General features: G+C 40.4%; 1 protein-coding gene across 1 annotated transcript; it reads right to left on the bottom strand.

Annotated features, from left to right (window-relative positions):
• LOC311140940 (NLR family CARD domain-containing protein 3-like) lies at positions 1–23628 on the bottom strand (the record flags this gene model as incomplete). The annotated part of the gene is made up of 11 exons (XM_084176203.1): positions 23565–23628; positions 22869–22985; positions 22445–22529; positions 22087–22315; positions 19938–21702; positions 19479–19652; positions 17844–18017; positions 16186–16359; positions 15897–15943; positions 15300–15452; positions 1–17 (listed from the first exon to the last, which is right to left on the bottom strand). The coding sequence occupies exons 1-11, from the start codon at positions 23600–23602 to the stop codon at positions 1–3; spliced, it is 2973 nt and encodes a 990-aa protein (XP_084032329.1). The 5' UTR covers positions 23603–23628.

Here is a 23628-nt window from a genome sequence, read left to right as displayed (position 1 = left end):
TCACAGCTCCCCCTGAACTGCCACACAGAAGAAATATCAGCGTGCACAGAGAAGCACGAGATTTCTAGAGATTTCACCGTTAGTTATCACTATCAACGTTTCCCTTTACTGTGGGAATTGTGATCGTATCAATGCAATATTAGCCACTCAAAAGTTTGGACACACCTACTCATTCAAGGGTTTTTAATAATTTTTACTATTTTCAACATTGTAGAATAATAGTGAAGACATCAAAACTATGAAATAACACATATGGAATTATGTAGTAACCAAAAAAGTGTTAAACAAATCAAAATATATTTTATATTTGAGATTCTTCAAAGTAGCCACCTTTTGCCTTGATAACAGCTTTGCACACTCTTGGCATTCTCTCAAACAGCTTCATGAGGTAGTCACCTGGAATGCATTTCAATTAAGAGGTGTGCCTTGTTAAAAGTTAATTTGTAGAATTTCTTTCCTTAATGCTTTTGAGCCAATCAGTTGTGTTCTGACAAGGTATGGGTGGTATACAGAAGATAGCCCTATTTGGTAAAAGACCAAGTCCATATTATGGCAAGAACAACTCAAATAAGCAAAGAGAAACAACAGCCCATCATTACTTTAAGACATGAAGGTCAGTCAATCCGGAAAATGTCAAGAACTTTGAACGTTTCTTCAAGTGCAGTCGCAAAAACCATCAAGCGCTATGATGAAACTGGCTCTCATGAGGACCGCCACAGGAAAAGAAGACCCAGAGTTACCTCTGCTGCAGAGGATAGGTTCATTAAAGTTACCAGCCTCAGAAATTGCAGCCCAAATAAATGCTTCACAGAGTTCAAGTCACAGACACATCTCAACATCAACTGTTCAGAGGGGACTGTGTGAATCAGGCTTTCATGGTTGAATTGCTGCAAAGAAACCACTACTAAAGGACACCAATAAGAAGAAGAGACTTGCTTGGGGCAAGAAATATGGGCAATAAATATTAGACCGGTGGAAATCTGTCCTTTGGTCTGATGGGTCCAAATGTGAGATTTTTGGTTCCAACCGCCGTGTCTTTGTGAGAAGCGGTGTGGGTGAACGGATGATCTCGGCATGTGTAGTTCCCACCGTAAAGCATGGAGGAGGAGGTGTTATGGTGTTGGGGTGCTTTGCTGGTGACACTGTCTGTGAATTATTTAGAATTCAAGGCACACTTAACCAGCATGGCTACCACAGCATTCTGCAGCGAAACGCCATCCCATCTGGTTTGCGCTTAGTGGGACTATAATTTGTTTTCAACAGGACAATGACATAACACACCTCCAGGCTATGTAAGGGCTATCTGACCAAGAAGGAGAGTGATGGAGTGCTGCATCAGATGACCTGGCCTCCACAATCACCCGACCTCAACCCAATTGAGATGGTTTGGGATGAGTTGGAACACAGAGTGAAGGAAAAGCAGCCAACAAGTGCTCAGCATATGTGGGAACTCTTTCAAGACTGTTGGAAAAGCATTCCAGGTGAAGCTGGTTGAGAGAATGCCAAGAGTGTGCAAAGCTGTCATCAAGGCAAGGGGTGGCTACTTTGAAGAATCTAAAATATAAAATATATTTTTATTTGTTTAACACTTTTTTGGTTACTACATGATTCCATATGTATAAAATAGTAAAAATAAAGAAAAACCCTTGAATGAGTAGGTGTGTCCAAACTGATGACTGGTACTGTATATTCAAATAGACCATTGCTATATATGGATTTGTACCATTCACTTTGAACTGGACTGTTTTTACAGCATCAGCGGTCATGAGTAGATGCGCTTGTTTTGAGATCAAAGCAAGAGCTACATGTAGCAACGTGTGGACATTTGTTCATATCGTTTGATAGTTTGTGAGTTATTATCCCAGTTATAGATCATTTGTAGTCAGTAATAGGGGAGTGATTGCTTCCTACAACAGCACAAAACGTGTACATTTCTAGACATCTTTAAAAAGTGAGTCAGGTAAAGAGCTTTTTTTGTCTTAAAGGGGCAGTGTTTTATTTTGAGACATGCTTGAATAAACTAAGTCGCCAATAGGCAGAGGGTAGCATAATTTGTCTGATTCTCTGTAATAATGGTATTGGGATAATGATGCATTTTATTTAGTAAAGTGGTTTCTTGCATCAAACACAACAACATTTTCAGTCACCTCCTCCTTGTGTGAAGGACACGTAGATAAACAGGTTAATGTCAAGCTCTGCATGTTTTTTTCAAAAGTCTCATGGAATGTAGGCTTACATTGAACACCATACATTGGCTGCTACTGTAGGCTGAATGATAGAACAGCTATTTCCATGTTAAATGTAATTGGAGGACTTATTTACATTATGATCAAATAGCCTACTTGGTCTCTGTTAAAACTGTAACTTAAAGTGGGTACAGCCTCAGTGTTCACAGTAAACTCACGCCGGAAGTTGCACAGATCGCTACACTATAGTAGAACTATGATACAATTACATTTATCATTTGAAATGTGAAATGTAGAACTACGAATGAATATTGATGTATTGAATTCACAGGAGGTTGGTGGCACCTTAATTGGGGAGGACGGGCTTGTGGTAATGGCTGGAGCGTAATAGGTGGAATGGTATCATTAATATGAGCCGTCCTCCCCTCAGCAACCTCCACTGATTGAATTTGACTTGCCCACGTCCAGTTAGCGCCATTTTGTATGATTAAACTGTCAAGTCATTATATATTTTCCATTCTGAGAGCACCTTCCTGATGACTGGCACTCTGTACATTCCTATGGATGAGGCCTGTGCTGGAATGTGAAGCTAACTGAAGCTAACTTTAGAAAACCAGTATATCTAGCTAGCATCATAGTCCACCCCTCAGGCTAAGTTCAGGTTACAGCATCAGGCAGTCATCAACAGCCGAGTTGTAGGCTACTACCTGGGTCGTATTCATTAGTTTACACAGCAGCCAACAGTTTTAAAATGTTGCATAAACAGTTTACTCCAAACGCTGTACAACGTGACCTAAACAGTTTCTGTTGCCAAACGTTTTGCTACGGTGGGCACTAATGAACACACACAACCTGTTTTGAGGAACTGTAAGTTGTTGTTAGTCTTTCCACAGTATTTATTTGTCTCTCTTTCACACAACATACCTTCCTGAGTGAAAAGAGTTAACAGTAGATTAGAAAGAGAAAATGTTGTTGCTTGTTGTGTGTTAAGCCTGTTTTGAGAAGACAAGTCTATAGACCTATGATACAGTACGCTCTTAGAAAAAAGAGTTCCAAAAGGGTCCTCTGGCTGTCCCCATAGGAGAACGCTTTTGGGTTCCAGGTAAAACCCTTCTGGCTTCCATGTAGAACCCTCTGTGGAAAGGATTCTTCATGGAACCTAAAATTGTTCTACCTAGGACCAAAAAGGGTTCTACAAAGGGTTCTCCTATGGGGACAGCCAAAGAACCCTTTTAGATTCTAGATAGTGTAGGAGCGATCACCCTGGGGCACACAGATGGAAACAGAACGTATTCACCCCACGCATCTAATTTATATCGAAAACATTTTAAGGAGAGTAGGCCTATTATAACACTGTCCACAAAACATATCATCAACTATATTAATACACATAACAATATCATCAAAGATATGAATACACATAACAATATCATCAACTATATTAATATTAAAAGAGTGTACTGTATCATAGGTCTATATACACATAACAATACACATAACAATATCATCAACTATATTAATACACATAACAATATCATCAACTATATTAATACACATAACAATATCATCAACTATATGAATACACATAACAATATCATCAACTATATGAATACACATAACAATATCATCAACTATGTTAATACATATAACAATCGTCGTCTTACCTTTTATATGTCTCTCAATAGAAGTAGAGTCTGGAATGATCATTCGGTGGTGGAAAGTTCCTTTAGTTTGTTCTGCTCATTTCCATATCAGGTTCTACCTGTTCTCTCTCCCACTCCCTGTCTCTTTATAGCTCTTACAATGTGCCTTGGCATACATTCTACAAGTGTCTGGAACTCCAAATGTAGTTCTGATTTAGTGTTCCAAATGAAAACAATTTGATTAAACAGGTTAATATGGTTAAAATACATTAAGACTGAGTAATGCTGTGATTGTTTTTATTATTTTGTTATGTATTGAAATGTTTGACTTTATTTTCCCTATGTCCTTTCAATATAGGAACAATTTGTGAAATGACAGCCTTCTGTAAATATGGACAAAAGTCTATGGATTAATTTGATGGTATGTGTCTTGCAACATTATGTAAAATGACAGGTTGAGGAACAATGCATCTTCCTAGGTGCATATGTGAGAAGCAACGCAAACTGTCGCCCTATGTGTGTGCCATCCCTAAACATCAAGTGTTTGTGGTTCATTAAAGTGTTTATTGTCAAGGTTGAAAAATTAAAAATAAGAAAATAAAAGTGGCTTGAACTCCATTGGAGGGATGTGACATCATTCTTCCACAAGAAATTCCATAATTTAGTGTTTTGTTGATGGTTGTCTTCAATTGGGTTGAGACCTGGTGACTGAGATGGCCATGGCATATTGTGAAACATCAGCAAGTTCAGCAGTCTTCATCACTGAAGCTCCTGCCAAACGTGCCCCAACAACCACCAATCGTTAAGCTCTTCGTGAGCAGGGTCGCAGTCTCTCCTGGTAGCAGCTCCTCTCTCCGCAGGGGTAGCATCTCCTCTCTCCCCAGGGGTATCAGCTCCTCTCTCCCCAGGGGTAACAGCCCCTCTCTCCCCAGGGGTAGCAGCTCCTCTCTCCCCAGGGGTAACAGCACCTCTCTCCCCAGGGGTAGCAACTCCTGTCTCCCCAGGGGTAGCAGCTCCTCTCTCCCCAGGGGTAGCAGCTCCTCTCTCCCCAGGGAGCTGCTACCCCTGGGGAGAGAGGAGCTGCTACCCCTGGGGAGAGAGGGGCTGTTACCCCTGGGGAGAGCTCCTCTCTCCCCAGGGGTAGCAGCTCCTCTCTCCCCAGGGGTAACAGCTCCTCTCTCCCCAGGGGTAGCAGCTCCTCTCTCCCCAGGGGTAACAGATCCTCTCTCCCCAGGGGTATCAGCTCCTCTCTCCCCAGGGGTAACAGCTCCTCTCTCCCCAGGGGTAGCAACTCCTGTCTCCCCAGGGGTAGCAGCTCCTCTCTCCCCAGGGGTAACAGCTCCTCTCTCCCCAGGGGTAGCAGCTCCTCTCTCCCAGGGGTAACAGCTCCTCTCTCTCCAGGGGTAGCAGCTCCTCTCTCCCCATGGGTAACAGCTCCTCTCTCCCCAGGGGTAGCAGTTCCTCTCTCCCCAGGGGTAACAGCTCCTCTCTCCCCAGGGGTAACATATCCTCTCTCCCCAGGGGTAGCAGTACCTCTCTCCCCAGGGGTAACAGTTCCTCTCTCCCCAGGGGTAACAGCTCCTCTCTCCCCTGGGATAACAGCTCCTCTCTCCCCAGGGGTATCAGCTCCTCTCTACCCAGGGGTAGCAACTCCTCTCTCCCCAGGGGTATCAGCTCCTCTCTACCCAGGGGTAGCAGCTCCTCTCTCCCCAGGGGTAACAGCTCCTCTCTCCCCAGGGGTAGCAACTCCTCTCTCCCCAGGGGTATCAGCTCCTCTCTCCCCAGGGGTATCAGCTCCTCTCTACCCAGGGGTAGCAGCTCCTCTCTCCCCAGGGGTAACAGCTCCTCTCTCCCCAGGGGTATCAGCTCCTCTCTCCCCAGGGGTAACAGCTCCTCTCTCCCCAGGGGTAACAGCTCCTCTCTCCCCAGGGGTATCAGCTCCTCTCTACCCAGGGGTAGCAGCTCCTCTCTCCCCAGGGGTATCAGCTCCTCTCTCCCCAGGGGTAAAAGCTCCTGCCTCTCCAGGAATAGCAGCTCCGCTCTCCCCAGGGGTAACAGCTCCTCTCTCTCCAGGGGTAGCAGCTCCTCTCTCCCCAGGGGTAGCAGCTCCTCTCTCCCCTAGGATTTGAAGACATCGGTGGCTTAGCCCACAGCCAGTAGGAGGGTCCGGGAAGGAATTTCAACAGCAAAAACCATGAATACATCACTAGTGTATTGCCAAAAACCACTCAATAACTTCAAATATAGACTCTGACCTGTCCAATGAGCCAAACTGATTAAATAATCCCACAGTACCTAAACACTCTCTCTCTCTCTGTCTCTCTCTCTCTCTCTCTCTCTCTATCTCTCTCTCTCTCTCTCTCTTCTCTCTCTCTCTCACTCTGGCTCTCTCACTCTGGCTCTCTCACTCTCTCTCTCTCACTCTCTCTCTCTCTCTCACTCTCTCTCTCTCTCTCTCTCTCTCTCTCTCTCTCTCTCTCTCTCTCTCTCTCTCTCTCTCTCTCTCTCTCTCTCTCTCTCTCTCTCTCTCTCTCACACACACACACACACACACACAGTGCAGTAATTAGAATCCCTATATCAGCTTTTAGTGATAGTCTACTGTGTGTTCTCCCCTCCTCTGTCTCTCTCCATCACTTTCTCTGTGTCGTCTATTAATGTCTTTCATCTTGTCTGGTGTCTCTCTCCATCATATCCTATTCTTCTGTTGCTGTCTCTGTGTCTTGTCTGGTGTCTCTCTCCATCATATCATATTCTTCTGTTGCTGTCCCTGTGTCTTGTCTGGTGTCTCTCTCCATCATATCCTATTCTTCTGTTGCTGTCTCTGTGTCTTGTCTGGTGTCTCTCTCCATCATATCCTATTCTTCTGTTGCTGTCTCTGTGTCTTGTCTGGTGTCTCTCTCCATCATATCATATTCTTCTGTTGCTGTCTCTGTGTCTTGTCTGGTGTCTCTCTCCATCAACAGAAATATTGGTGAGGGTTAGGCCTACTCCAATACAACATTGAAAACATGAAAACACGACTACATAACACCATTAAATACAGTTGGAATATAGTTACAACACTCAAACTGTTTCCATCAAACAGAAAAACAACAAGAAAGCTGGATAAACACATTTAGATTTCTACATACTGCACTTTGCTTTTGCATGACCCATACAGCTGTTTAAGGTCATACAAAGGCTGAGTGCAGTATCAGCATTTAAGGGGTCATAGGTCAGATCAGTGGTAATGGTTGATATGGTTGGACAAAAAACCCAACTTTAAAGCAATTTTTCTCAGATTCACTGTTTGCGTAGACTGCTCTTTGCCTTTGTAGGGCAGTAGTTCAGTTGGCTTCCCTTGCCCTTAGTCTGCCTCCTGTCCCTCCTATCGCCATGGAGACACCTTCCTGAAAACAATGACTCCATACTTTGCTGAAACCTGTTCTGCCAGTTCATGTCCTTAAAGATGAATGTTGGAATGTTCCAATGTGGTTACCCCAAAAAGATGCCAAGATAGATCACACATCCATAACTTGTTTCCTGCTTGTAGCAGGCCGCGTTCACAGGAATCCTTTTCTCTAACTATAAGTCATATGATTTCATGAGAATATTTTTCTGGAGTGAGAGTGTAATGCAAGTCAAGGTGTCCTTGGATGAATGTCAACAATATTTATAACCAGCATTGTTAAATTAACTGTTGTAATAAATAAATAAAATATTTTTAAATGTATTGTCACAGACACCAGATAGATGCAGTGAAATGTGTTGTTTTACAGGGTCATAGTAGTACGGCGCCCCCTGGAGCAAATCAGGTGTAAGTGCCTTGCTTAAGGGCACAGACAGATTTTTACCTTGACGGCTCAGGTATTCGAACCAGCAACCTTTCAGTTACTGGCCCCACTAGGTAATCTTACCATACCAGTTCACGCCCTCAAAGAAGACACTGTTCAAGTGCTCAAATGTAGTCCATGAAGAGGTATTAGGATTTTGTGCACAGCTATTCTGCCGTACAATTGCAAACTACAGCTACACATTTGGTCAAAGATGAGTTCAGACCTAAATCAGGCTTCATAGTATCTGTTATATCTTGTGACAAAGTGTCCTGGTTCAATTATCTTCTGTTTCAGAGAAAATGGAGGGTCAAATTTGATGTAACTACAAAATCCCAGTAAAAACCAAGGAAAGAGCAGTAAGTGAAGTTACTGCCATCTGGCTTTGTTCCACCATGTTCTACTGCAGTTACTACGGTTTTCCTTGGTATTCTATCAGGCTCTGAGTTCAGGCCATCACGACCATGACACTCACCCTCACACACTCCATGAGACAGCCAGTGATCCAGTTATCACCAGAATAAACACGGCACAATCACGCGGAAACATTATGGTTTAACTCGCATTGAAATGCAAATACCCCGATAATGGTAAGAAAGATAGCAAACAAAATATTGAAATGCTCGCTAACATAAAGAAAAGGACAGCATTGATAGTAATACAAAGTCACATAAGTATAAACATTCTCCGTGATGAAATAGTTCTTACCTTATGGATAAAAAAAGCTTGAGGGTTGCTACAATACAACATTCAAAACATGAAAACACAACTACACAACACCATTCAAAACCACAAGAAAGCTGGATAAACACATTTAGATTTTTTAGATACTGCACTTTGCTTTTGCATGACCCATACAGCTGTTTAAGGTCATACAAAGGCAGAGTGCAGTATCAGCATTTTAGGGGTCATAGGTCAGATCAGTGGTCATAATAAGATGATACATCAGTGCATTTACACTTATCTACCTACGACATATTTGGCTGGACAGCAAAAACAACTTTAAAGCCTTCTTTGTCTTCAGTTGGACTGTTTTCTAGTTGATGCTCATTGCCTTTGTAGGGCCGTTTATTCAAGCAGTCAACGGACAACAACTCTTAATGCAATCACGGGGAAAACACTTTTGAAAGCAGTTTTGACCTTTGTTTAAAAAGAGGGGGATCCAAGCTTTCCATTGATAACACGTTTATTTGTATACTCCTACAATTGTGCTAATGCATTGTTTTAAAAATGCAGTTACAACTGGAGTATCAAGCATGGTTTAGGCACATTCACAACAGAGCTCTTAAAGGGGCAACGGCATCTTAAAAGGGCAACTTTGTAATAGAAACCACCCCAACAACAATTCTGAGTGAATAATAATAATAATAAATAATAATAATAATCAGGAAGTTGTGTCCAATGGGGTAAATGCAGATGGACAAACCCCATGCTTCATTTATAGCCACTATGCTGCATCCGTTGGGCTACAGGTGATCATGCTTATTGCTAATAGAACATCTGATAACAGACCATGAATACAGGATATATGGTTCAATATGTTAAAATCATTTAACATCTGATAATAGACCATGAATACAGGATATATGGTTCAATATGTTAAAATCATTTACCATCTGATAATAGACCATGAATATAGGCTATATGGTTCAATATGTTAAAATCATTTACCATCTGATAATAGACCATGAATACAGGATATATGGTTCAATATGTTAAAATCATTTAACATCTGATAATAGACCATGAATACAGGATATATGGTTCAATATGTTAAAATCATTTAACATCTGATAATAGACCATGCATATAGGCTATATGGTTCAATATGTTAAAATCATTTACCATCTGATAATAGACCATGAATACAGGCTATATGGTTCAATATGTTAAAATCATTTAACATCTGATAATAGACCATGCATATAGGCTATATGGTTCAATATGTTAAAAACATTTAACATAATCTTTACCAATATCTTATTGGGCTCATTCATGGAGGTGGAAATGATTTTTTAGATGGTGTCAGCATCATTGTATTTCCATTCATTCTGGAGTAAAACTGCCTTTTTCTTGTCACCAGAACTGAGCTTCTTAGAACTGAGCTTCTCAAGAAGTTTCCCCAGGAGGACCCTGGGAACCCTGGGCAAGGGGACTGGAATTGGTCACATTTGCAGTTTTAATACATTTACAAAAATGATCCTCTTTTCCTAAAAGCATGACGGTCATGACTTGTTTACGTGAAAGGGGAGATTAATTTAGCACAAGACAATCAATCTGAGATCGACGTAAGGATTTTTTTTTTGTTGCTTTAACCCCTGAGATTTGGCTGTTCTACGAGTACGAATGGTCTGAGGCAGGCGTTAGATTACAAGCGTTTTCAAGTGTAACGTTAATAACGATGGTTTTGGGGAACAGCTCAGAGATTTAACGATGCTCCTACAATGGTTCTAGCGATGAACTTAGCCTTAAGATGCTTTTGGGAAATCGGATCCTGGATGAGACCATCTGCTAAATGACTAAAATGTCAAATGTAAGGTTTTAAACACCAATATCATATTACTGTATTTTTTGAAAACAGGGGAGGGAATGGCCGGCAGGGATGTAGCTCAGTTGGTAGAGCATGGCGTTTGCAACGCCAGGGTTGTGGGTTCGATTCCCACGGGGGGCCAGTATGAAAAAAATATATACAAAAAATAATGAATGCACTCACTGGATAAGAGCGTCTGCTAAATGACTAAAATGTAAATGTAAAATGTTATTGAACAACCCCATACCATACTTATTTCTCTGAGAGTGAGGCAGATATATTATTACTGTGTAAAACCTAGCAGTACTACTTATTTCTCTGAGAGTGAGGCAGATATATTATTACTGTGTAAAACCTAGCAGTACTACTTATTTCTCTGAGAGTGAGGCAGATATATATTACTGTGTAAAACCTAGCACGACTACTGATTTCTGAATGCAATGTAATGCAACAAAATAGGAAAATCGGCAAGGAGGATGAATACTTTTGCAAGGCACTGTAGGCAGATATATAGCATTTCATCCATGAAAAAACATGATTATTTGTCTCTCTGAAATGAAAGCATCAAGTGATCAAATACATGTCTGTCATTGAACAACCCCATACCATGATTAGATAGTGAAAAAACACACCAATATCTTTCATAATTACTTTAAACAATAAAAGATAATTTACCAAAACTTCTGAAAAGTGATATATGGCGTTTTTGAATGAAACTCTTCTCATGTTTCCCCATCTGAGCTCAGAGTAGATGAGAGACTGATGGGCGGTTTCCCAGACAGAGTTTAATTGAAGTCAGGACCAGGTCAATTCTACTGAAGTATCTCCACAATATCCCCACACGTCTTATTACCTGTTCTGTCTGTGTCACGTATACTCCCTCTCCGGCGTTCCAGGTCACCAGCTCATTATTATGCACAGCTGTCACCATCGTTACGCCCCCTGTGACCAATCAGACTCACCTGGACTCCATCCCCTTCCTCATTACCTCCCCTATATCAGGCACTCCCTTTGGTTCCTTCCCCAGGCGTTATTGATTCTGTTTCAGTGTTTCATGTCTGTACGCTACTCCTGTTTCTTGTTTTGTTCTATGTATTATTAAATTCACTTCCTGTACTTGCTTCCTGACTCCCAGCGTACAAGTTACAGTCTGGCTGTAGCAGGCTGCCTAGTAAATTAAATGTCTTTGGCCCCATTACACTGAAACATGTAGGCACAATGTTGTCCTCATCAATGTAATTTGCAAGAACAAAATATTCAAACCGTTCTGTATATGAGCTCCACTACTCAATACTTTCATCAAATGGTCCAATGTTTCCAACAATTCCTGCGATTTTTCATTTCTCAATAGGCTCCTGATTGTCACTCACTTCAGTATTGTCCACAGCAATATTTTCCTCAGTCACGTGATCTTCATTCACTTCACTCACTGACATTTCCTCCTTAATTCGCTCATTTAGTAGATTTAATTAAAAGGTTTGTCTTCATAGACAAAAAAAATGTCCTATCCTTTAATCACGTTGTTTTCCCGCTCCAATGTCCGTCTCGAGTCCTTTTCTGCCGTCCATGACGATGTTAACTCCAGTGGTGGAAAAAGTACCCAATTGTCATACTTGAGTAAAAGTAAAGATACCTTAATAGAAAATGACTCAACTAAAAGTGAAAGTCACCCAGTAAAATACTACTTGAGTAAAAGTCTAAAAGTATTTGGTTTTAAATGTACTTAAGTATCAAAAATAAATGTAATTGCTAAAATATACTAAAGTATCAAAAGTAAAAGTACAAGTATAAATCATTTCAAATTCCTTACATAAAGCAAACCAGAGGATTTTCTTGTTTTTAAAATTTACATTCAGCCAGCCACAAATTTACGTACACTCCAACATTCAGACAATTTACAAACAAAGCATTTGTGTTTAGTGAGTCTGCCAGATCAGAGGAAGTAGGGATGTTCTCTTGATAAGTGCGTGAATTGGAACATTTTCTGTCCTGCTAAGCATTCAAAATGTAACGAGTACTTTTGGGTGTCAGGGAAAATGTATGCAGTAAAAAGTACATTATTTTCTTTAGGAATGTAGTGAAGTGAAAGTAAAAGTAGTCAAAAATATGAATAGTAAAGTCAAGTACAGATACCCCAAAAAAACTACTTAAGTAAAAATACTTTAAAGTACTACTTAAGTACTTTAAACCACTGGTTAACTCTCTTTCTTAGCTAGCTAGATTATGCACTTGCCTCTGCTAGCAATACACTGTGCTAACATTAGCCTATTCTGGACCACAGAAAATAACAGTTTTAAACAGTTGTAAAAACCCACTTCTTCCAGACAGAATAGTTCCTGTAGATTTAGACTTACTCATCACCAATCTTTTGTTATGTCTGGTGGGTTTCATAACCACGTCTGTATAACAATTCAGTAATGATGAGACGGGAGACAGGAATCAGTTCAACCATTTATCTGGAACGTGATCATCTCAACACATACAAACCCCCATGATGCTCTGCAGCACAACCCCAATATACAACAAATACATAAAAAAGGAAATCGACACTAAACAAAACTCATAGAGGAATTTAAATGTTCAGTTGTAGAAAGTAGGGCCATGGGATAGGGTCAGAAAGGTCAGTATGTTTGATAACTGGTTACAGAGGTGACATAACAAGCATAAGGTCCATTATAACACAGTGAAGTAGAGGTGGGAGCTAAAAGCAGACATGGACAGTGAGACGGTGTGAGGAGGTCAGGGGTGAAACACTAGATCAGGACAGGTAGAAATGGCAGGGCTGGAAATAGACACAGAGACACATTCTGATCATGGCTCAGACCTGACCTGAGACACCCAAACAGAAGATGCCATAGCAAAGTCCTGTCCAGTAGGCTATATGGGATTTCCTTTCATCAAAATCCAACACATGGAAATGTGTCCAGTGTGTGTGTGTGTGTGTGTGTGTCCAGTGTGTGTGTGTGTGTCCAGTGTGTGTCCAGTGTGTGTGTGTGTGTGTCCAGTGTGTGTGTCCAGTGTTTGTGTGTGTTCAGTGTGTGTGTGTGTGTCTAGTGAGGCATTTGTCAATTAAAAGTTACTTTAAAGCTTTAGTGAAAGGATGGAATGACTTAGTGTTACTAACATTTAGTGAAAGGATGGAATGACTTAGTGTTATTAACATTTAGTGAAAGGATGGAATGACTTAGTGTTACTCACATTTAGTGAAAGGATGGAATGACTTAGTGTTACTAACATTTAGTGAAAGGATGGAATGACTTAGTGTTTAACATTTAGTGAAAGGATGGAATGACTTAGTGTTACTAACATCATATCAAACCTAAAACATTAACTTAATAAAAAAGTAGGAGAGTGGATCAGTAAACCAGTCAGTATCTGGAGTGACCACCATTTGCCTCATGCAGCGCGACACGTCTCCTTCGCATAGAGTTGATCAGGCTGTTGATTGTGTCCTGTGGAATGTTGTCCCACTCCTCTTCAATGTCTGTGCAAAGTTGCTGGATATTGGTGGGAACTGGAACATGCTGTCGTACACGTCTATCCAGAGCATCCCTAATTGGAACACACTGTCGTACACGTCTATCCAGAGCATCCCAAATTGGAACATGCTGTCGTACACGTCTATCCAGAGCATCCCAAATTGGAACATGCTGTCGTACACGTCTATCCAGAGCATCCCAAATTGGAACAAGCTGTCGTACACGTCTATCCAGAGCATCCCAAATTGGAACATACTGTCGTACACGTCTATCCAGAGCATCCCAAATTGGAACATGCTGTCGTACACGTCTATCCAGAGCATCCCAAATTCGAACATGCTGTCGTACACGTCTATCCAGAGCATCCCAAATTGGAACATGCTGTCGTACACGTCTATCCAGAGCATCCCAAACATTCTCAATGTGTGACATGTCTGGTGAGAACTCAGGCCATGGAAGAACTGTATTTAGTTCAGCTTCCAGGAATTGTGTACAAATCCTTGCGACATGGGGCCGTACATTATCATGCTGAAACATGAGGTGATTGTGTTTGACACAGGGACCACCTGACACAGGGACACTGAAGAGGAGTCACCCCAAACATAAAACCCTGGATAGAGGGGATTACACACTAGAGAGATATTCTACATTGTTGCTCCAGTGTGTTTTACTGAACATTTAGTGAAAGGATGGAATGATTTAGTGTTACTAACATCATATCAAACATAAAACATTAACTTAATAAAAAAGTAGGAGCATGGATCAGAAAACCAGACATGTTTCAGTTTAGGCCCATGGTATGTTAATAGTGTAACATGTTTCAGTCTAGGCCCATGGTATGTTAATAGTGTAACATGATTCAGTATGAGCCCATGGTATGTTAATAGTGTAACATGATTCAGTCTGAGCCCATGGTATGTTAATAGTGTAACATGATTCAGTATGAGCCCATGGTATGTTAATAGTGTAACATGATTCAGTATGAGCCCATGGTATGTTAATAGTGTAACATGATTCAGTCTGAGCCCATGGTATGTTAATAGTGTAACATGATTCAGTATGAGCCCATGGTATATTAATAGTGTAACATGTTTCAGGCTGAGCCCATATCTATTTTTTACTTAACACTTGTTTTTCTTAAACCTGCATTGTTAGTTAAGGGCTTGTAAGTAAGCATTTCACTGTAAGGTCTACACCTTTTGTGTTCGGCGCATGTGGCAAATACAATTTGATTTGATTTGATTTGAAACGTCATGTTGTTTTTGACACCTGACACAGGGACACTGAGCAGTCATTATACCAAAGATGAAACCCTGGATAGAGGGGCTTAGTGAATGTGGAGTGGAATGTGTACAGGTGGGTCAGTGTGTCAGAGGAGACTCTGTAGAAGGACAGAGTGCCGGCTGGCCAGTCCAGATACACTCCTACTCTGTGGGAGCTGGAGGAGGGGACGTCTATGGTAGTGGACTTATCATTGTGACAGGCAGAGTAACTGTTTTCAGAGCAGCGCAGACTCCAGGAGTTGTCATTGAATCCAAGCCCAGAGCCCTTAAAACTTCCTCTCCTGCTGATTCCTATATATGCCACTCCTATATCAGCCCTTCTCACACTCCACTCTACCTCCCAGTAACAGCGCCCAGTCAGACCCTCTCTACACAGCACCTGTCCACAGTCCTCAAATCTCTTTGGGTGATCAGGATACGGATGAACCTTTGGCCCATGCGTCACCTTTCTGTTCTCCTCAGACAGAGAGAGGCGTCTGTATAATGTGTTTGGGTCCAGTGTGAGATCACAGGCATCTGATGGATGAAACCAGACACAATATTAGAAATCATCATCATTCACATTAGAATGTTAACTCACTTTTCACTAATTCATTTAATGTAGATGTTTCTAGGTATCAAAAGGAGAAGTTACGGTAACTTGAGATTTGCTCAGTGATCATATGTTATACTGTATGGTAATATAAAACACACTTATTCCCATTAATTACACACACAAACACACACCTGTATGCATGAATGAACACAAACATTTCTAATGTAACACGAACACGCCACACACAGACACACACATTGTCAAAGCAACTCTTTGTAAACTTTGGTGTCCCTGATTTGTGCTTCTGTAGAACTACAGCTGATATTTAATATGACCAAGTATGTAATGATGGTGGTCTTTGACTTTGACTTCACTTGAATTAAGACTTATTCTTAGTCATATTCTTCACAGCAGTCAACACTCACATTTTCTAAGTCCAGGTTTCATTGTGTACTCTCCACCATGTTCCACACTGTAGCGGTAAGCAGAAGAACAGACAGTCATTGAGTGATACACCTGAACTCACACACACACACACACACACACACACACACACACACACACACACACACACACAGGACACACACACACACGTGCACACACACACACGGTCAGTATATAACTTAGTCCAAGTGGTGGTAAGAATGTTTGTCTTAACTAGACTGATAGCTCCAACATGTCTGATATGAACATTGACATAAACCCTATACATACTTGAGTTTCTTCAGTCTGCAGTGTGGATCCTCCAGTCCAGCAGAGAGCAGTCTGACTCCTGAGTCTCCTGGGTGATTGTAGCTCAGATCCAGCTCTCTCAGGTGTGAGGGGTTTGACTTCAGAGCTGAGACCAGAGAAGCACAGCCTTCCTCTGTGACTAGACAGCGCGACAGCCTGCAAAGAGTCAAATCATATTAAAACCACACTGCTATTCTTTGGTGGTCAAAATAGTGGCTAAATATATTTTCTCAAAATGTTCAGATACATCAGTGTCCTGAAACCTTCCATATCTATTCATAAATGAATGTTTCATTATTAGAAATGACAAATTATCAAAGTATTGCTTGTAGATAGAAAAATGCATATTACAAATATTTGAGTAGACTGACCAGACCAGTTTAAAAAGCAGTATCAGTCAAAAGACAGACAGTGAGGTATCAGATTTAGATTGTATTGAGTATACAGTCCACACCATATCTATTTTGACAGTGAAGATAACATTTTAAATGTGGCTCTATACTCCAGCATTTTGGATTTGAGATCAAATGTTTCATATGAGGTGACAGTATATAATGTCACCTTTTATTTGAGGATATTTGAATACATATCTGTTTCACCGTTTAGAAATGAAAGCACTTTATGTGTCTAGTCCCCCATTTGAAGAAGTCATAAGTATTCTGACCAATTCACTTATAGTGTATTAAAGTAGTCAAAAGTTTAGTATTTGGTCCGATATTCCTTGAACACAATGACTACATCAAGCTTGTGACTCAAACACGTTGGTTGCATTTGCAGTTTGTTTTGGTTGTGTTTTGGGTTATGTTTTGCCCAATATTAAAATGGTGGATGATGACTGGAGTAATTTTCTGTCTAAGTGAGTAGATAACATGTTTCTAAACACTACTAAATTAATTCTGATGATGCCATAATTAAGAAAAAAAATGTAATGAATCATGAATAATAATGAGTGAGAAAGTTACAGAGGCTACAACAAAACATGCTAACCTCTCACCATTACCAAGAACAGAGGGGGTTTGATCCTTGTGCCTCTGTAACTTTCTCATTCATCATCATTCACGATTTATTCATGATTATTCATAATCATGGTAGCATCCACATGAATGTAGAAGTGTTCAGAAACATATTCTATTCTTACTGACAATACAAGTGAAGTGACTCCAAAATGACAGGACATTATTCACCATTCAGTTTCTATTGGGAAAAACATCATCCAAAACACAACCAAGACAAACTGCAAATGTATTCAACAAGTTTGTGGAGTCACAAGCCTGATGTAATCACTGCAGGTAAGGAATATGGGACCAAATACTAAACTTATGACTACTTTAATACAATATAAGAGAATATGTCCAAATTATTATGACTTTTTCAAATGGGAGAACTAGATACATGAAGTGCTTTCCTATCTAAACGGTAAAACAGAATGTATGAATAACCTCAAATAAAAGGTGACATTCTGTACTGTTGCCTAATATGAAACATTATATCTGAAATGCAAAATGTTGGAGCATAGCGCCAAATTTAAAACTGTAAGCTTCACTGTCCGAACACATATGGTGTGGACTATGTGTGCCTGGTAAACACATGTGGATCTGGTGAACAGTTATCACTTGTTGACCAACTACAGGAATACTGACCTCAGAGTCTCCAGTTTACAGTGGGGATTCCCCAGTCCAGCAGAGAGCAGCTTCACTCCTGAATCCTTCAGGTCATTGTTACTCAGATCCAGCTCTCTCAGGTGTGAGGGGTTTGACCTAAGAGCTGAGACCAGAGAAGCACAGCCTTCCTCTGTGACTAGACAGCCTGACAGCCTGCAAAGAATCAAATCATATTAAAACCACACTGCTATTCTTTTGTGGTGAAAATAGTGGAAGAAAATCTTTTCAAAACGTTCAGATACATCAGTGTCCTGAAACCTGACATATCTATTCATAAATTAATTATTACTTATTAGAAATGACAAATTATCAAACTATTGCTTGTAGATAGAAAATTGCATATTACAAATATTTGAGTAGACTGACCAGAGCAGTTTAAAAAGCAGTATCAGTCAAAAGACAGACAGTGAGGTATCAGATTTAGATTGTATTGAGTATACAGTCCACACCATATCTAGTTTGACAGTGAAGCTAACATTTTAAATGTGGCTTTATACTCCAGTATTTTGGATTTGAGATCAAATGTTTCATATGAGGTGACAGTATATAATGTCACCTTTTATTTGAGGATATTTTAATACATATCTGTTTCACCGTTTAGAAATGAAAGCACTTTATGTGTCTAGTCCCCCATTTGAAGAAGTCATAAGTATTCTGACAAATGTACTTATAGTGTATTAAAGTAGTTTAGTATTTGGTCTGATATTCCTTGAACACAATGACTACATCAAGCTTGTGACTCAAACTCGTTGGTTGCATTTGCAGTTTGTTTTGGTTGTGTTTTGGGTTATGTTTTGCCCAATGTTAAAATGGTGGATGATGACTGGATTAATCTTCTGTCTAAGTGAGTAGATAACATGTTTCTAAACATTACTAAATTAATCCTGATAATGCCATGATTAAGAAAAAATCTTTAATGAATCATGAATAATAATGAGTAAGAAAGTTACAGAGGCTACAACAAAACATGCTAACCTCTCACCATTACCAATAACAGAGGGGGTATGATCCTTGTTCCTCTGTAACTTTCTCATTCATCATCATTCACGATTCATTCATGATTATTCATAATCATGGTAGCATCCACATGAATGTAGAAGTGTTCAGAAACATCTTCTATTCTTACTGACAATACAAGTGAAGTGACTCCCAAAATGACAGGACATTATTCACCATTCAGTTTCTATTGGGAAAAACATCATCCAAAACACAACCAAGACAAACTGCAAATGCATTCAACAAGTTTGTAGAATCACAAGCTTGATGTAATCACTGCAGGCAAAGAATATTGGACCAAACACTAAACTTTTTACTAAATGAATTTGTCCAAATAATTACGACTTTTTCAAATGGGAGAACTACATACATTAAGTGCTTTCATTACTAAACGGTAAAATATATATTTATGAATAACTTTAAATAAAGGTGACATTCTGTACTGTCGCCTAAAATGAAACATTATATCTCAAATCCAAAATGCTGGAGCATAGCACCAAATTTAAAACTGTTAGCTTCACCGTCCAAACACATATGGTGTGGACTATGTGTGCCTGGTAAACACATGTGGATCTGGTGAACAGTTATCACTTGTTGACCAACTACAGGAATACTGACCTCAGAGTCTCCAGTTTACAGTGGGGATTCCCCAGTCCAGCAGAGAGCAGCTTCACTCCTGAATCCTTCAGGTCATTGTTACTCAGATCCAGCTCTCTCAGGTGTGAGGGGTTTGACCTCAGAGCTGAGACCAGAGAAGAACAGCCTTCCTCTGTGACTCCACAGCCTGACAGCCTGCAAAGAGATCATCATGATTTCACAAACACACTGTTAATATAACACCAGTAGTGTAGAAGGACAATGGCAGATGCATTTGGTTTATTCTCTCAAACAACATATATATTCATCTTCTGTCTCCTAGAATTGTATGGTCATAATGTTATACTAATGTGAAAATCAATGCATTTATTCTTTATGTTTTTCAATTGAATATTATATACATATTATAATACATATTTTACTCTAAACTGAATATTTCTTCCTGATGATTAGTACTTAAATGTCATTTTATGTACTCACAGAGCAGCTCTGGAGGCTTTGACCACTGGCAGCAGCCTCAGAAGACCTTCCTCTGATCTGGAGTATTTCTTCAGGTCAAACACATCCAGCTCCTTTTCTGAAGACAGCAACACAAAGACCAGAGCTGACCACTGTGCAGGTGACAGTTTGACTTCTGAGAGACTTCCTGATCTCAGGTAGCTTTGGATCTCCTCCACTAGAGAATGGTCATTCAGTTCATTCAGACAGTGGAACAGATTGATGCACCTCTCTGGAGAGGGATTCTCCCTGATCTTCTCCTTGATGTAATTGACTGTTTCTTCATGGCTCTGTGAGCTGCTTCTTGTCTTTGTCAGTAGACCTCGTAAGTGCTTCTGATTGGACTCCAGTGAGAGGCCCAGAAGGAAGCGGAGGAACAGGTCCAGGTTTCCTGTCTCACTTTGTAAGGCTTTATCCACAGCACTCTTGTAGAAAGTAACTTCAGTAACTTGCGGTTCGGCCATTAGATTCTCATTGTTGTTGATGAATGAGAGGAACACATATACAGCAGCCAGAAACTCCTGAATGCTCAGATGCACGAAGCAGTACACCTTGTCCTGGTACAGGACACATTCCTCTTTAAAGAGCTGTGTGCACAATCCTGAGCACACTGAGGCTTCATTGACATCAATGCCAGCCTCTTTCAGGTCTTCTTCATAGAAAATCAGATTGCCATTCACAAGCTGTTGAAAAGCCAGTTTTCCCAGTGACAGAATGCTCTCTTTATTCCAGTGTGGACCTGTCTCTTCTTTCCCAAGATACTTTTCATTCTTCTGTTTGGTTTGAAACACCACAAGGTGTATGAACATCTCAGTCAGAGTCTTGGGCATCTCTTCTGTCTTGTCTGTACTCAACATGTGTTCAAGGACTGTTGCAGAAATCCAACAGAAGACTGGAATGTGGCACATGATGTGGAGGCTCCTTAATGTCTTTATGTGTGAGATGATTCTGCTGGCCAGGTCCTCATCACTGAATCTCCTTCTGAAGTACTCCTCCTTCTGTGGGTCATTGAACCCTCGTACCTCTGTCACCTGGTCAACACACACTGAAGGGATCTTATTGGATGCTGCAGGTCGGGTAGTTATCCAGAGGAGAGCAGAGGGAAGCAGATTTCCCTTGATGAGATTTGTCAGCAGAACATCCACTGAGGTTGACTCTGTGACGTCACAACAGATCTTGTTCTTCTGGAAGTCTAGGGGCAGTCGGCACTCATCCAGACCATCAAAGATGAACAGAACTTTGTACTTGTCGTAGTTGGAGATCCTTGATTCTTTGGTTTCGATTGAGAAGTGATTGAGAAGTTCAATCAAAGTGTGTTTTTCATTTTTCATCAAATTCAGCTCCCGAAAAGGGAATGAAAATACAAATTGGACATCCTGATTTGCTTTTCCTTCAGCCCAGTCAAGAATGAATTTCTGCACAGAGACTGTTTTTCCAATGCCAGCGACTCCCTTTGTCAGCACAGTTCTGATAGGTTTGTTTTGTCCAGGTAAGGGTTTGAAGATGTCGTTGCATTTGACTGCAGTCTCTGGTCTTGCTTGTTTCCTGGTTGTTGTCTCAATCTGTCTCAGCTCATGTTCATTATTGACCTCTCCTGTTCCACCCTCTGTGATGTAGAGCTCTGTGTAGATCTTATTGAGAAGTGTTGGGTTTCCTTGTTTAGCGATCCCCTCAAATACACATTGAAACTTCTTCTTTAGATTAGATTTGAGTTCACGTTGAAGAATCACAGCACGCTCATCTGAATCTAGAAATAACACAGAGGATATTAATATTACGTCTCTTTTAATGCCTACAGTATTCTAGGACTGTTATAACATTTTAAATGTTAATACTTTATTCTCTTAACTGACTGTATAAATGTTTTCATAATGCATTACATACTGGTGTGACTGATTATATTATTATGATCTCTCTCTCTCTCTCTCTCTCTCTCTCTCTCTCTCTCTCTCTCTCTCTCTCTCTCTCTCAACACAACACAACACATCCCTGCTGCTCCTTGATGAGGTCACTAGGTGTTGTGTTAAGGCTGCTACAATATCATTGAGTTACACAGCTATTTTAGCTGTACTTTAGCTACAGCTTTTAAATGTTCTAAAACAGCATTCAACATGAGGCAGACAGCTCTTACTTTTCTCCAGTGTGTCAGCAAGCTCCTTCTGGTTCATTTTCCTCAGGACGTGCAGTGTGATCTTCAGAGCCCCCTCTCTGGCACTGCTCTCCTGCTTCTCATCTTCAGCGTCCACCACTTCCTTATCCTGCTTCTGACTCTCAAAGCCTTCTGGGAGTTCTGGACTAAGAATCCTCTTGAACATCTTCAGCTCGTTCTTTACAAATGTCATAATATTCTCTTCAAGCAACTGAAATAAATCAAGTAAATAAGTTAAGCAAGATACTAAATGCTTTCTCATTAACACATAAATGAATGATTGACAGATCAACTTTACTTGAGGTAAACAAAAACAAATGTACATAACAGAACCACATACACTGAATATGGAGGCCAGGTCTGTTTGATGACTCTGGGAAGACTGACCACTGAGAATCTCTGACTCTGATCTCTCCTGTTGGTTTCTGTGGACAAAACATGAGATTACATCTCCTCATCCAGGGAGTACACACACACACACACACACACACACACACACACACAAACACACACACACACACACACACACACACACACACACACACACAAACACACACACACACACACACACACACACACACACACACACTCACAGGAAGGGAATATTGTGTTTGTTTAATATTGTTTCAGGACTATGAAAATGGAAAAAAGGATTAGCCTATGGATTATGAAAACAACAAAAATAAATGCTAAAATGGGAGAGGAGAAATGACTAGAGACAGTGTTGTTTAACTCACTGACCATGACCCATGAGTTCTTCTTACCTTTGTTCAGTAGAAAAGACTCCCTCTCTAAAGTGTTCAGGAAGATTCATAGACAGGTCACTCTTCATGGACACACAGCTGGGTACAGGGGAGGCTGGTCTCTCCTGCTTGATTGGGCTTCAATACAACAGAGACAAACATTACATCTCTCATCTACTCTGAGCTCAGATGGGGAAACAAGAGTTTCATTCCAAAACGCTATATATCCATTTTCAGAAATGTTGGTCAATTAGCTATTATTGTTTAAATAAATTATTAAACCACTACAAGGCTTTATAAAGGTGTCTAAAGTGTAATTTCCACTTTAAAATGTCAGACTTGATTTGCCCTGATGAAAAATGTATGAACCCCTACAGAAAATATCCCTTAATTATAATCCACATAAAAATGCACATTTGCTGTTGCTGCAGGATTATGTTCCTGCTGTGAGAAAAAGGGTCAAATTAAGATATGGCATCTGTAAATGCATTCATCTTAAGGTAGCTAGGTGAGACAACCACGTATCACAGTCAAATATACAGGATACGAACATTACATTCCAGCTAAACAATGGTTTTAAATCACATCTCAAATCTACAATAGTTACATTGAAGGTACCCATTAGTAATCATTTCTGATGAAAAATCACAAATGTGATTTTCTCTCTCCTATATAGCACTTTGGAATATAAATTCTTAAACAATATTGTCATCTCACCTCTTAGCTTTGGTGTCATGTCCCCCAAAGAGACTCATTTTAGAGGCAGGGCCCCCCTCCTCTC

This window comes from Coregonus lavaretus, assembly GCF_964263955.1.
Source record: "Coregonus lavaretus genome assembly, chromosome: 2".
Classification (NCBI taxonomy): Eukaryota; Metazoa; Chordata; class Actinopteri; order Salmoniformes; family Salmonidae; genus Coregonus; species Coregonus lavaretus.
The sequence above is the reverse complement of the archived record's forward strand: the minus strand, read 5'-3'. Positions and strand labels throughout refer to the sequence as shown.